Source organism: Mytilus edulis, chromosome 3, assembly GCF_963676685.1.
Source record: "Mytilus edulis chromosome 3, xbMytEdul2.2, whole genome shotgun sequence".
NCBI lineage: Eukaryota > Metazoa > Mollusca > Bivalvia > Mytilida > Mytilidae > Mytilus > Mytilus edulis.
Genome location: NC_092346.1, coordinates 86,559,424 through 86,575,705, shown reverse-complemented (window position 1 = coordinate 86,575,705; position 16,282 = coordinate 86,559,424). Strand labels below are relative to the sequence as shown.

The window sequence follows — 16,282 nt, the reverse complement described above, 5'->3', positions numbered from 1 at the left end:
TGATGATATGCCAAACACACGTAACGTTGAGTTAAAAGTAAATGATGTGAAGTTGACGTTGCATGATGTTAGCTTGCAGATTGATAATGCTCAGTCATCCACTTCCATTGCTATGATAATAAATAAAATGAATAGCTAAAATGTATGGTGCTGACTTATTATTAATAAATGTTGAGCTGAGATAGTACGATGTTATCTCATTATGATATTACGATAGGTCAATCATGCAATGTATTGATTTAAAACACGATGATGTACAGTTGAAAGTACATGATGATAAGTTAAGATAACACGAAGCTATACCACTATATTGAAACGAAAGGTCTACCATACAATATTTTGACTTAAAACAACACGATGCAACGTTGAAAGTACACGATGTTAAGCTAAGATATCACGATGTTTTATCAGTATAATGTCACGATGGGCTCAACATACAATATGCTCACTCAAAACTACACGACGTACAGTTGAAATTTTGTAATGTTAAGCTAAGATAGCATGATGTTATATCAGTATAATGTCACGATAGGTTTACAACACGATATGCTCATTTAAAGCTACACAACGTACAGTTGAAAGTATGTGATGTAAAGCTATGATAGCATGTTGTTATATCATTTGAATGTCACAATAGGCTTACCATACACTATGCTCATTTAAAACTACACAACGTACAGTTTAAATTATGTGATGTTAAGCTATGATAGCATGTTGTTATATCATGATAATATCACGACAGGCTGGCCATACACTATGCTCATTCAAAACTACATGACGTACAAGTGAAAGTATGTGATGTTGAGCTATGATACCACGATGTTATATCGTAATAATATCACGATAGGCTGGCCATACAATTTTACCATTCAGAACTACACGACGTACAGTTGAAAGTACGTGTTGTTGAGCTAAGATAGCACGATGTTATATCATTATCACGTCACGAGAAGCGTAACATACAATGTGTTGACTTGAAACTACACGATGTAAATTTGAAGTAGTTTGGCTTTACTTGAAACATTTAAATGTTATGTTATAAAAACAGAGCGTAAAATCAAATTAAAACAATGATAGGATGACATATACTTGCGCAGAATTGAAGATTTTTTGTGTTGACTTCGAATATAGTACAAATGTTAGATCGTTTTTATGTTAAATTGAAAGACAATAATGATGCGTAGAACAAATACAGAATTATGTGAATTGAAACTGAAATTCTATGGAAAAGAATGAGGGACAAATCCCCCAGGATGTTTTCTTCTTCATTTGCAACTTGATGAATATTAATGAAATTTAACTCAAGAGGCAAAAGGATATACAAAGAAAGTTTTCCATAAATTCATAAAGCAAAAAATTTACCCATAGCTATATATTACACTTGAATACAGTTTTGCCGTATATTTTACATGTTTTCTTTGGATTTTATTTTTTTTATGATTTAAACCCAGACCTTTTTTATGATCAATATTTAAGAAAATATTTATCTGTGTTGTGTGTTGATATATACAACATAATGTTGTGGCTTTATATGACATATGACTGTAAGGGTCAAATATTTATTCATATAAAATCACATCTATGTAAGAGTTATCGGAGAATTTGTATTTACCACTCCCCTTTTCCGCGAAATAAAACATAAGAATCTGGAGTCCTAATCTTAAAAAACAAAGATTAACTGATAAGACAAATACTACGCTAAAACGTAGGACTGAGAGGACCAGAGCTATATGAGAATGTGACCCCGGGCCTTGTTAGAGGTATCTGAAAATTTGAATGTTCTTTTCCCCGAAATAAAACAAACGAAACCGGTCTTAATCAAAACCGATGCGATAAAGATTTCCATAGAATGTCAGAGACGGTTTGTCGATTAGTTCGTTGAAAATTCGGCTAGTCAAGTAAAGTATGTCTGGTAACAAAGCAGGGTTTATTCATATTCATATCACATGTTCTCGTCCTGATATGCATGTAATATTTGCCACTGTACATAAAACGCACCCTTTTCCCCAAAATAAAACCACAAAATCTGGTCTTAATCAAAACCGATGCTATTTGAATGTCATTAGATTGTCAGAGACGGTTTGTCAACTAGTGTGTCAAAAATTCGGCTAAGCAAGCAAAATATGTCTTGTACAGAGCCAAGATGTATTTATATTCATATCACACTTACACACTCTCGTCCTTATATGCATGTAATATTTGCCACTTTCCACTTTAAACACAAATACATTATCATCAATTGTTTTTTTTATGAAAAGGAGCCACATCTACCTATATCTATTTTGAGCACGTTTATAAACTTGACACCCTGTAATTCATGTTTTTTGGAGTTCCTCGAAAATTATAACACATTCCTTCTTTATTTGCAAAATCGCCAAGTGACGGGTGCCACATACAAAACAGGATCTGCTTACCCTTCAGGAGAACCTAAGATAAACCTTTTTTTAGGGTTTCGTGTTGATCAGTCTTTGGTTTTCTATGTTGCGCTTAATATACTGTTGTTTGGCTTTTATTTTTTTTTCTCTCTTTATTTCAGCTGATGAGTTTTTGTCATGACACTGTCAGTTTTGTTAAAAGTTTTACTATCCCTTTTTGTTTCTTTCGCCTTCTTTTATCCATTTTTGTGTATTTTTATTCAGGTTTTTTTTTCGATTCTTCCCTCGGTTTTTTTTTATTTCTTTTATTTTTTGCCATGGCATTGTCAGTCTGTTTTTATTTTTTTGCAATGGTATTGTCAGTCTGTTTTCGACTTATGAGTTTGAAACCCCTTTGGCATATATCGTCTCTAATGATGGAATGTGTAAGGACTTTATCTATTTATTTATTATCATAGCAATATAAGTGGATGACTGAGCATTATCAATCTGCAAGCTAACATCATGCAACGTCAACTTCACATCATTTACTTTTAACTCAACGTTACGTGTGTTTGGCATATCATCACAACATTGTGACTTATCATTATACTATCATGACTAAAGCACTTGTCATTGCAAGTCAACATTGCACAGATTCAACTTAGCATATTGTAATTTAGAGTTAGGATTTTGATGACTCAATTCAATATCACGATGTCTAAACTTTACATTTTAAGCTTCAGCATAACGTTTTGTAAATCTCTAATATATGACAGCTGAGGCTTTCTATAACTCAATGTTAATTAAGTGTTTGTTTCGGGGTCTATTTTTCTAACACTATAAGTAATAGGTTAACAATCTTTCGTGAATGATTGTGAGGTGGTTATGTCTCACTTTCAATTATCATCTGACAATGAGCTCTTTTTCAATTTAATCTTCAGTTTTCCTGGATAAGTTTGTTTCTTTGATACTATATGCCGAAGGTCAACTTTATTTAAAGCATGCAAGTATTATAAGGTGGACATGTCTGTCTTGCAGGGTTCGTCTGACCTTGCCTTCATTTTCTTGGATCATTGAATAATTTTAAGCTTTCCTGGTTAGGAATACAGTTAATTCGTTCAGATTGTCGTTACAAAGGCAGTTGGAATGAGCATTGTACGAGTTGTGCTGGCGCTATTAATTTCATCAAAAAGTACTGAAAGTTTATTTTATGGTAACCCTTGTTACTGTTTTAAAAAACAGTGAATACAATAAACATAATTTATCAATTTTACAGTCGAAGCGTGATCGACATCTATCAGGGATTCAACTCAAACCGGTGATATGGACCATCTTGAACTTGCAGTTAGATCAGAATTGCTGTTCCCTGTTGAAGTGATCATTGTGACTTTGAGATGAAACACAGCAATAAAGGCGCTTTTGATTCTTAATGTGCCTTTGACGATTTTTGTGTATTATTATGAATTGATTCACTGCATCCTTGCCTTTTAATTATAAAACGAAACTATATGTTTTCAGTGCTTGTATGTAAACTTTTGTATTGTTCTTTTCCTCTTTTTTTTAACGAATATTCAACAGGTCCGTTTCGAATTTCGTCCGTAATTACTTGTGTTATCGATAGGCACGCAATGATAATTCGAGACAGGCTAAAGTGATTTCCATAATTATGTATATTAATATGATTTCAAGGTTATTAAGCTATCTAATAATGAATAATTACTAATTAGACGTAAAACTTGGTGTACGATCATAATCCTTCCGATGTGTGTATTGGATTCACAAGTCCAGTTTCTTCCTGACAATCTTATTTATGAGTTATATCATAGTTGTATCTACCTAGGAAAATATTAAGTGTGTTTCTTTGTAATGTTTGTTAAAACAATGCTAGAGTACATCTCGATGTGGATTATAGTTACCGTAACGATTCCGTTGGCTGAAGCAAAACATATAGATCTACAACATGAAGGTACCAATTTTAAATATTTTAAATAGGCATGACGATGTAGGATTGAAATTAACACAGTTATAATGATTAATGATTCGTTAAATTGTAATCGTGAAGCTGACAACATCAAATGACTACTTTAGGTACAAAAGAAAACGACAACAAAGTCTTCATTGATTCAGTATGCACAATCTAGTCCAAAATATCCCTTGTTTACAACATCTATTTGTATTTAATTTTATCCAAATCACACGATATTTAAAGTACACTTTGGCTGTCATCTGTTTAATTTACTTCGTTGTATTACTACCAATGCATGGGGTTTGAATGACACTAATCATATTTATTTTATTTACTAATATGCAATAAAAATGCTTGTTGAAAACTTTAAAATAATGTTTAATATCAAAGTGGTTTATTTATTAAAAATGCAGAATGTATATTAAAAAAATGACATGGATCAATGAACGAAGATGAGAAAAATTGCTAGTCACCGAAGGACCTCCAACATTCAAAAGCAATTGAAGGAGCATTGTCCAACGTTCAATTTATTTCAATTATTTTATTACTTTCAGAAAATAATGCTAATCACTTGAAAGACATGTAATATATATATATAATATATATGCAAATACAATATATTTTTTTATGATAAATAAATACATAATGCATACATAACTGATAAATGAATACATCCGAGAAGAATAATGATCTATATTACATGTAAGTATCGGCTACTTATAACATGTCTGCTTTACGTTTAATTGCATGGAAAAGAATGGACAAAGGTTTATTACATAATTATGTCTTTTATATTTTCTGTGATCAAAAACTGTATAAGCTAAAATGACGATGGACGCCTATAATAATATGGCTTAATATACTGTCTCCTTATTGCATTATATCTGTAAAATGAAATGAAACCTGTCTTCTATTGTATTTCAAGTACAAAAATGCATTTTTTTCTGGTCTATTAAAGGGGCACTACATGTAGCTGTCAAATTCATGTTCACCGATTTGAGTCAAATTTTCATATTTGACTTGTAACAATGTTAAACATATATCCAAACTATTAAAAGCATAAAATAATAATTAACAGGGCATGGGCATGATAATACGTAGCTTCGTTTCGTGTGTATTTTAGTTTAGACGCCATCTAATTAACTATCGATTTGACCTCCGAAGTCATCCGATGACCATATATGCGACATACACAGAAATAAAGACAAAAAAACGAGGTCTGTTTAATTTCTTAGTTTTTTGTGGATCGAATCAGTCAATCAAATGATTCTCATTTGTTTCACTTTCCATGTTGACATTTTTTCCTTTAAATAACTTAACACATACACATCACGTGGTATCCATCTGTGGCTAAGGGGTTACATTGCAGTTCACATAAATACAGATTCAATGAGGTCGAATTATTCACTTGCAAGTGAATAATTCATCAATGTTTCTTACCTTATTTTGACAAAATTGAACCATATTGGCTGCTAAAAGCGAAGAATTATTTCACAATTTCACTATCATTAATGATTGAACAAAAAAATCATATATTATATTTTTTATCTATCTCGAAGCAAGTGCCCCTTTAACACCGTGATATCGGCCTGTTTCAACAAAAAGTTATTTGAGGGCAATCCTATTCAACGTATATGTGAATCTTCAACAACGAACACGTTCACACATTGTAGACTAGCATAGAATGACTTTTTGTGTTAATGCAATGTATTTCTTGTTAATCGAGTATTTTACAATTTTCTATATCTTTCGTACTTTCTTATGCAATTGACAGGGCAATTATCAAACAGCAACAACAACATTGTCAATTAATGGCAATCATTCCTATAAAGAGTCTATTAACGATTTGGGAAACATTGACTTATTTGTATATTATGTTGTCTTGTTGGTGTTATCTATATTCTAGAGTTTTCATGATAACAGACAAAAACTGATAACATAATGGTTTTGAAGAAAAATAGGAACAAACACTTAAAAGTAGACTAAGTAAAGAGTGTCTTTAAAGATCAATAACGTTGAAGAACTTTCAAGTCTTAAGTTAATAAATGACAATACCGACCATTTGATTTTTTTTATATCTTTTTTGCTGATCCTTTTATTGTTTTCTTTTTAAAATTTCTACCTATCTATAAAAGATTTCAGACAAAACGCAAACAATTGGTAAAATTCGTTATTTAACAGGATTTCAAGGTTATCTATTATGAATTAAAATCTATTTGTATGTATATTGAAGAAGCTCTTGATTTGAGAGACCACCATACCGTTTCATCAGGTAATAATCTTTTACAGTAGTTCGTGCATATACACATATATCTCATATAGGCGATTGTGTGTTTGAAGTAAATTTATGAAAATTTAAAATAATACTGATGTATAAGTTTATGGTATCAATATCAATTTATAATGGTATACATAGAATTGGCCTATGACTTGTTGTTACATGCATCTTTAATTCATTTATATGTTGTTTTAATATTATAATTGTCTGTATTTTGATCACGCCTCTATTGTGCTCTTTCCAATAAAATATTGAAATTGAAATTGAAATTGAAATTAGACGCGAAACTTGGGGTTCGATCTCAATCCTTAAGACGTGAATTGTCTTCTTGCAGTAAAATTTCTGTCCTGTCATATCTTCTATATGTAAATCGATTTTTAAGCTAAGATTATAACATTAAACTATCCTAACACATGTATTATGTTGATATCTTAACAATTCGATGTGCATGTCGGTTGGCAAGCGAGGTCATTTTTTTCAAAATACCCCAAAGGAGTGTGGCCAATTAATGCGAAATTTGGTTCCGGTGTTTAGAGGAGAATACTTGTGTAGAAGTTAATGGATGATGATATAGACAGACGATAACGACAACGACCGACAAGAGACGAGAAAAGCTTACTTGGTTCTTTGGACCAGGCTAGCAAAAAAAAAAAAAAAAACAAGCAAAAAACAGTACCGTATAGAAATTAAGCCAGGAGTGTTCAATTCAGAAACAATAAAAACAAAAAACCGAAGGCTTATAGAAAGCTTATTTACTACAACTGTTTCACCAATATAAAAAACAAACAAGTATGGCAGCTAGTAACATATAACAAGCTTTGGAAAATAGACTCATGCTTTTGTATTAATCAATTCAATTCAATTCAATTCAATATTTTATTTACGTCTCACCTTATGTATAAAATTACACAATACATTATAAAAGATACATTTTTGTATACATAAGCCAATCTGTACAGATTAATGAGAGACCAAGCATGTGTCGGGTTAAAATATGTGTAAGTGCTGTCCTCTATTCCCTTACTTCTAACAATAGCAACACGACACTTGCACAAGCTGTAATCCTCAGTTAGAAAGTAATAGACATATAAGACCGACACTATTAACAGAAAACAAATAAGAAACCAAAAGACAAAAAGTACCGATCTAAGTATATTCTTAATTATTGAATGTAACGTCCAAGTCCGATTTTAACTAATATATAAACTATTTTATTCCCCCCATGATACTTAAAAATCAATATGTACACTACCAAACGATGTATTCTAAAGATGTCATAAACAGACAAACATGGTTACCCGTCCATCAGAAAATACCTGTGGGACGTTTAGTTTGCAATTTGTTGTAATGCTCTATAAAAGTTGTAGAATCTTGCAACAACTTTCAGAGGAAAATTACTGTACCTAACCAATATACCTTCATTTGCTGTTGACAGTCTAAGTTTCCCGTACTTCGTCCAGGCCAGCAACTACATTTTTAACTATTGTACAAATTGTTAGTTTATTCCCATCCTGGGAATGCAACAAATATGTCCCCACTGACAGGTAAGCAAGCAATAATTTGTCAATTAAAAGCAGTCATAGCCACGTCCACTTGTATTTTTGTCCATCTGATGAGTTAAGCCTTTTTCAACAGATTTTTATAGTTCGTTCTTATGTTGTACTGTTATACCACTGTCTCAGGTTAGGGGGAGGGCTGGGATCCCGCTAACATGTTTAACCCCGCCACATTATTTATGTATGTGCCTGTCCCAAGTCAGGAGCCTGTAATTCAGTGGTTGTCGTTTGTTTATGTGTAAGTTACATATTTGTTTTTCGTTCATTTTTTTTACATAAATAAGGTCGTTAGTTTTCTCGTTTGAATTGTTTTACATTGTCTTATCGGGGCCTTTTAGTTACCTATAGTTGTTATTGTCTGTGTCATTTTGGTCTTTTGTGGATAGTTGTCTCATTGGCAATCATACCACATCTTCTTTTTATATAGATAAGCTTTATTACCCAATACCATACTAAAAAATAAGAATCGAACGGATGTATGACCATAAGTGTCAATTATTGGATAGCAATAGTATACATATTTTTTTTTGTTCAAATTTAAAATCAATGTTAGTAACGATAAGGGCAATATCCAATGTTGAATTGATAACTCTAAGAATAACATTAGTTCATATGAACTACGTATGCGATTTTATTTTAATTAAAATTTTGTGTAAATATTTAAATTCAAAGAATAAAAGAAAAGTACAAACAGGAATATGTCGAAAATCATCGACATCTTCAAAAAGACAAAAAAGGAAGACAAACAAAACTTCACAGCATGAATATTAAAATTAACATGTGCAATATGAAAGGTCAACTTAAATAGGTAAAACTCATTTAATGAATTCTCAAACATAGTTTTAAGGTCTGCTTTAATCTCCAAGTTTGTATTTTACACTTATAGCATCCTTTGCGTGTGTATTTTCAATTATATATTTGGTATACCATTTATGCATGTAAACCTTGATTATAAACTTAAGAAACATATTTAGTATTTAATATAATACATTATATCTAAACAAACACGTTAAATCAAGATGTATAATATACGTTCGTCATATTTTCTATTATAACTAACGAATATTTCTTTCCAAGGAAGGCGACAAGATATGGACACTGTAATACAATCCCAATTTGGACTAAATTGGATGGATAAGGAGGAAATACTATCAGAGGCCGATTATTACAAATATTTTACTGAATCTGGTAAGAAATTTACTTTGAAGTAAAAAAAACCTACAGTATTTCTGCACACAAACCTCTAAATAATGGACACATTGAGGGTAGATGTACTAAATGGAAAAACGTTGTTTTTTAGCCAAGGTTACTTTACTGTAAAAACGATGTCATTTACCATGGACAACTGTCTGAAGAAGGCATTTATTTCGCTGCAACATTCGATAGAAAAGTCCGTAACGTTATATATACAATGTATAGTAATTATACCGTAATTTTAGTAAGTACAATGAACATTACTAATTTATTTCTATTTAAGAGTTTAATCCTAGAAAAAGACGGTCAGAATTTAATCTGCGACCAGGGAAACCATTGTCATCACATAGCTGTTGCCATGTTAGGGAGGTCCCGAAAGATTTACGCAGCAAAAACTTTATGAAACCAAATGGTCTGGATCAATTCTACCAGAAATATACGGAAGCGTATGGTATTCCTGTCATAGGTATAAAACTTATCATGTTAACATGCTTCTGAATCATTACGAAATGATGTCTGCAAAGAGTGATACCACCAAATCAAAGTATTTCACATCCGATTGCGTACGAAAAATTGTCGAAAAAAATATTCCCTTGAATTTGACAATTGGGTAAATGAATCCTACATTTCATTGCAGTAAAATAAATCTGGATAAAAAACATATATCTTAGGTGTTTCTGTAGAATATTTTGGAAACTGGAGGTTACATGGTTACTAAAGGTAAAAAAGATGTGCACATTATTTTGATTGGTTGACTTCCAGTGATGGTTATTTCCTTATATGCAATGAAATGGTTTGTGAAATTGTGTCCATAGTACTGTGTAGGATAAATCTTAAAGTTTATTCATGCCATGGCAAGTACATGTATTTCTTTATTTAAACAAAGATAAATTAAAAAAAAGTGCAAGTTTAACAAAGACTAATCGGATAAAATCAATGGTGGTTTTACGCCTACAAAAGTATTTGTTTGTTTGTCGTAATAAAACCAAGTCAGACAATTAAAAATTACTTATGACATAGACGAACATGTAGACTGTTAATTACTATTTGAATTATTGTTTTAAACGTTATAAAACGTAATGAAGACAGCTAAAGAAAAACAAATATGACTGACATGAACCAACGACAACCGCAGAACTACAGTAACAGACTCCTGACTTGTGACAGGAACATAAAGAATGTGGCGGGAATGAACATTTTTGAGAGCCTCACGTAACATTAGACAATGGTTAAATAGTACAGTATAAAATCAAACTATATAAATCAGTTGAAAAAAGGATTAACTCATCAGATGAAATCAAAGAGAAATACATCTAACAAAAACACAAAGTAGACAACTAATAAAAAAAAAACCAGACGTATGTAAGACTAAATAGTAAGTAGTACACATCAAACATCCAATGGATTTAGTGTGAAAACGTCATAAACAGTCAGAGCAAAATATGATCAACAACGAAAAGACATTTAGACGTTAATATATATATATAGACTGAAAAAAAGTATCTATAAAACATATCAAATTTTAATTTGCCCCGAGTCTTATAAAATCAAATAATTAAACAGAAAGTTATTTTAATAAACAAATACATGTTCGTGTGCGCAGTGGTGTTTTGAAACGGTTTACTCATTATGACAGTCTTAAGAAAATAGCCATATTTTAAATTCTCGAAATTGTCTAAAGCATCAGGGGTTTTGTATGAGAGAAATAAACGGAATGGTGCCGATTTTAATTTTTCAATTTGTACAATAAACCTACTAAAACATTTACTAGTATAGAATTATCTAAACGAATTTCATCATAATACCATTCCATTTAAGGATCTGATCAAGTGTCAGATAATGCACTAAGACGAGCTTGTTACGTGGTGAGATTTATGTTTGCTGATAACAAAAATGTTCGAACGTCTTACTACAAACGTTATGGACGAGTGGCTGTAATTGGAGCTTCGGAGGGGACGACAGATATTCCGGAACACAGTTGGCTTCCAAAACGATTGAATGAGAGAACACGTGGTCTAGGAGCAACTGATTATGCACCGGTGTGTACTGCAGGAGAAGAAAATGCTTCATGTTTTTGCAAGGATAAATACTTTCTTGAAGATATATTTGTCCATGAAGTTGCTCATGGAGCTCATTTTCTGGGTGCAAAATACGCTATTGATGGTTGGAGTACAAAACTTATCAATCAGTTTGAAGATGCACAGAGAACTGGTCTTTGGAACGACACATATGCAATGAATTCATCGGCTGAATATTTTGTAAGCATTTTCTATTTTATTTTCAAACGGTAAAAATACGATAATCTGATCTTTAAGGGCAATATTTCTATTTTCATACAAATATAGTAAACATATCAATTGGCATTGTACATGGTCATGTTTTTTTCTCTGACTGTTAACGACGTCTTTACATTTCATCCATTGGGTGTTGGTTTTGTACTGATTGATATTTTAGTCTTAGATACATAGTTGTTTTTTGTTTTCAACTCACTACCAGAACTGTGCTAGTACACACACATCTGTACTTAGTGTCATTTTTGTTGTGGGGATGTACAAATACTCGACTGTGTTCGTTTTGAGCTTTTGTTCCTTGTTTTTCTACTTAGTATCGATCTGATGAGTTTAGCCTTTTTCCATTGATTTTTATATAGATATAAGAATATGTGTTATGAGTGCCGATTAGACATCTCTCCATCCAAGTGACAATTTGTAAAAGTAACTCATTATAGGTCAATGTACGGTCTTCAACATGGAGCTTTTGCTCACCCCGAACAGCACGCTATAAAGGGCTCCAAAAATAAGTAGTCAAAACCATTCAAACAGAAACAAACGGTTTAACCTTTATATAAAACGAGAAACGATAAACACTTATGAACCACATCAACAAACGACAACTACTGAACATCAGGTTCATATGTTATGATTTAACCAACTGCCCCAGGTTAGGTTAGGTTGAGCACAAAATCGTATCGCACATTCCTCCTACCTTTTACGACATATTCAATGACATGATGCGCTACAATGACAGAATACGGGTATTGAATTTCAACACTGGATCAATAGGATATGTTCTAATCTATAATCTTCCAGTGTTTGTAAATAGTAACCAGTACAAAAGAGGGGGTACCATTATGTAACAAATGGCAAAAAAAGTGTTATACTCTAACAGGGCACATTAAACTAAATCAGTTCAAAGACTGGATATTCTGTCGTGAATTAATGTTTATTAGTTTCCTTAGGTGTCGTTTGTTGCTGTTTCCCTGTCCGCCTCTGTTTTCCTTTTGGTTTGTTCGTCGTTCTTGAACTTGTATTCTTTTATGGACCTTGGAATCTTCTCTCCTGTTTTGTTAAATCGTTACACCATACGATTTTGTCTAAAACTACTGATGATGATCCAGAATAAAATCTGCATTGATGCTTATAACTATTCTATATTGGTAGTTTTCCTCTTGGTTAATGATTCGATGTTAATTGGTTGTCAGTAAGTAATGCAAGTCCTGAAATAATGTGTAATTAGTGTAACTTTTCAATATGTGTGATATTCGACTGATTGTTGAAAATTCAAGGACGTCACTAGTTCCTCCATTTGTCTATATCGTAAAGATATTTGTCCTTTGTAATATATATTGTCAGATTGAATTGGTTTGTTCAGATTTACAATTTGCTTTGAATCTGTTTCTCTTGTAGAGTTTTTTCATATAGAGTACATATCGTTAAATACCATATTAATGGACATAATGTTTTATTTGTTTAAATTGCTGTCTGGTTGACATAAATCCTACAACTTCGTTCATAACAGTGCTTTTGGCAATCTTTCAGTGTCGTCTGGATTTTTTACACACATTTGTTGTGATATATATATTTTTTACGCTTTGAGTACATACAATAATAAGCCAGTAATTTGATGTACAGTATAAAATTGAGAATGGAAATTCAGAAAAACAACAGCAGAAGGTCACCAACAGGTCTTCAATGTAGCGAAAAATTCCCGCACCCGGAGGCGTCCTTCAGCTGGCCCCTAAACAAATATATACTAGTTCAGTGATAATGAACGCCATACTAATTTCCAAATTGTACACAAGAAACTAAAATTAAAATAATACAAGACTAACAAAGGCCAGAGGCTCCTGACTTGGGACAGGCGCAAACATGCGGCGGGGTTTAACATGTTTGTGAGATCTCAACACTCCCCTATACCTGTAGCCAATGTAGAAAAGTAAACGCATATAATACGCACATTAAAATTCAGTTCAAGAGAAGTCCGAGTCTGATGTCAGAAGATGTAACCAAAGAAAATAAACAAAATGACAATAATACATAAATAACAACAGACTACTAGCAGTTAACTGACATGCCAGCTCCAGACTTCAATTAAACTGACTGAAAGATTATGATTTCATCATATGAACATCAGGCATAGTTGTCGTTTGTTTATGTAATTTTTACGTGTTTTTCGTTTTTTTTGTTTTTTTTTTATCTTATATAGATTAGACCGTTGGTTTTCCCGTTTGAATGGTTTTACACTAGTAATTTTGGGTCCCTTTATAGCTTGTTGTTCGGTGTGAGCCAAGGCTCCGTGTTGAAGGCCGTACATTGACCTATAATGGTTTACTTTTTTAAATTGTTATTTGGATGGAGAATTGTCTCATTGGCACTCACACCACATCTTCCTATATCTAAGTAATGTATTTATGTGAAAAAAACGTTTTCTCCCATATCACACCCAGGACAAGGTTGTCATAGTATTATCTATGTAGGGGTTTCTGTAGACGACGTTTTTGTGCTCTGCCGAAACATACATAAGGAGACTAGTTACTTCTATAGATATGGCCATTTCATTAAATATATGGACTTTTTTGGCGTAAACAATTTGAACATACACATTTCCTGGTTTCAATGATGAGAAATTTTGACAATTATTTCATTTTGGATATAGATGATGCATGTTAACTTACTTGGAAATAATTTTATATTCACAACTAATAACTTGCTGTTTATATGTACGTTTTATTATTTAAATTTATTGGCTACATACAACGTTTAGTTGAATTTAGATGATTTGATTTCTTTTGTATAGGCTGAAGGAGTACAAAGTTACTTCAATGTAAATACTCATTTGGATAAGGCTGATGGAGTTCATGGTCCTATTAGCAACCGAAAAAGACTGGAAGAATATGATCCCGTTTTATATGATTTAATTCATGAAGTTTTTCCATGTAAAAACAGGTTTCTCAAACGATGTGAATCAACGAGAGGTATGTATTGTACAGTTGACACTTGTACAGTTTGATTGATTATGAAAAAAATTAAACGAAAACCAAATGTGTTATACAACAAACACAAACAACTGAACCACAAGGGCCTGACAGGCAGGGATTGTCAAAATCAGAATGGAAGCATACCTAACTGAAGTTTAGTTGGGACGATGATATCAACACAGTCAACATCTTTGCAATTTTGCAATATGGTCAGATAGACACAAAAGAAGAATTGTGTTTATGTAAAACTGGTTTAAATCTGGTTTAATCAAATTTTATTGCTGGACCATGTCAGGGTAATTGGACCACCCGGATTTCGTTATTGTTTGTACGTTCATGACTTACCCTTTTTTATTTATTTAATATTACAAACAGTAAAATAGAACATCAAAACGAATAAATATAGATTGTTGGGGGTACACGTCAATAAGACAGTGACACAAAAAAGGAAACAGAATTCCAAAGATTTTTCTATATGGTTTACTAATCAAATGGCAACTTCTTGCTGTTTTTTGCTTTGATGTGTCTTTAGTATTGTTTAACGCAAACGTATCTCGCATTCAAAATACAATATTACCAAAATCGAATAGTTGAGCTGACATATTAATTTTGCGGAGAAAACATGAATTTGTCAATCTTTAACTTTTCATGAATTTGTCAATGGTAAAGAAATGATATGTATATATTATTACATAGACCAGCACGAGTTGATAAAAATGGCAGGTGTTATACTATTCATTCAAATTTTCATTATATTATTATGTGTCAAATATCTGTTGATTGTGTCTGCATTTTATCAACTAAATGTAAAGTGTAAATGTAGGTAAAGAGCTGGAGCAGGAGCTTAAGATGAATTGTAAAAAGAGATCTGACGAAGCTATCTCCAACTACAGCCTGTCAGATGTCGATTTTGAGGATAATAGTTTGCGGGTAGGAGATCGCATCAGCTGTATTGGAGTTAAGTTTACTTAATCCATTAGTGTATGTTATTCAGGAAATATTTATGTACAACTCTTGCATCTCAAACATTATAATAGAGAATCATATTTATATGGACATTTATGAAAAACTACATTGTAACGAAAGGGAAAGGGGGGGGGGCAAAAAATACCAAAGGGACATTCAAATCATAAGTTGAAAGTAACCTGACAACGCCAAAGCTAAATAAAAAAGACACACACAAACAAAATAACAGAGAAAAAACATTACAAAAACACTTCTTCTCCAAAACTTAACTTTGAGCAACACGAACCACTACATAACTGGGATGATTCGAGTGAATCTGTAAGGCTAGAAGATCCTGCTCAACATGTTGTACCCGTCGTGTTGATCATGTAAGTATAAACTGACTTATAAGTCTTATTTGGTAGTTCACATTCAGAGTAAAGGAAGCGAGATTGTAGTTACGACAATTGGAACATATTCTTCGTCATCTGTGAAGCCGATATTCCATTACGGTCAACCAACTTGTAATAGCGTCCTTAAAAATTACGAAGGGATGATTTCACCACTTGGATCTCTTTGTTTAATAGCTTCATGGGACCAGCAACTCTCTGTCAAGGACATCAGGATAGAAAATACAAACCCTAGGATATTGTATTAACTAGGAGATATATACTCCGTATGCATGCGCTACTTGAATGTTTCTATATGGATATGAAAAGTTTACAATTC

General features: G+C 32.3%; 1 protein-coding gene across 1 annotated transcript; it reads left to right on the top strand.

The window, feature by feature from the left end:
* The first annotated feature begins 4,116 nt into the window (after nucleotides 1-4,116).
* Nucleotides 4,117-15,691, top strand: LOC139514970 (uncharacterized). Its single transcript, XM_071304546.1, has 6 exons — nucleotides 4,117-4,323; nucleotides 9,235-9,345; nucleotides 9,635-9,817; nucleotides 11,170-11,609; nucleotides 14,428-14,605; nucleotides 15,432-15,691. The coding sequence occupies exons 1-6, from the start codon at nucleotides 4,224-4,226 to the stop codon at nucleotides 15,578-15,580; spliced, it is 1,161 nt and encodes a 386-aa protein (XP_071160647.1). The 5' UTR covers nucleotides 4,117-4,223; the 3' UTR covers nucleotides 15,581-15,691.
* The last annotated feature ends 591 nt before the right edge of the window (nucleotides 15,692-16,282 follow it).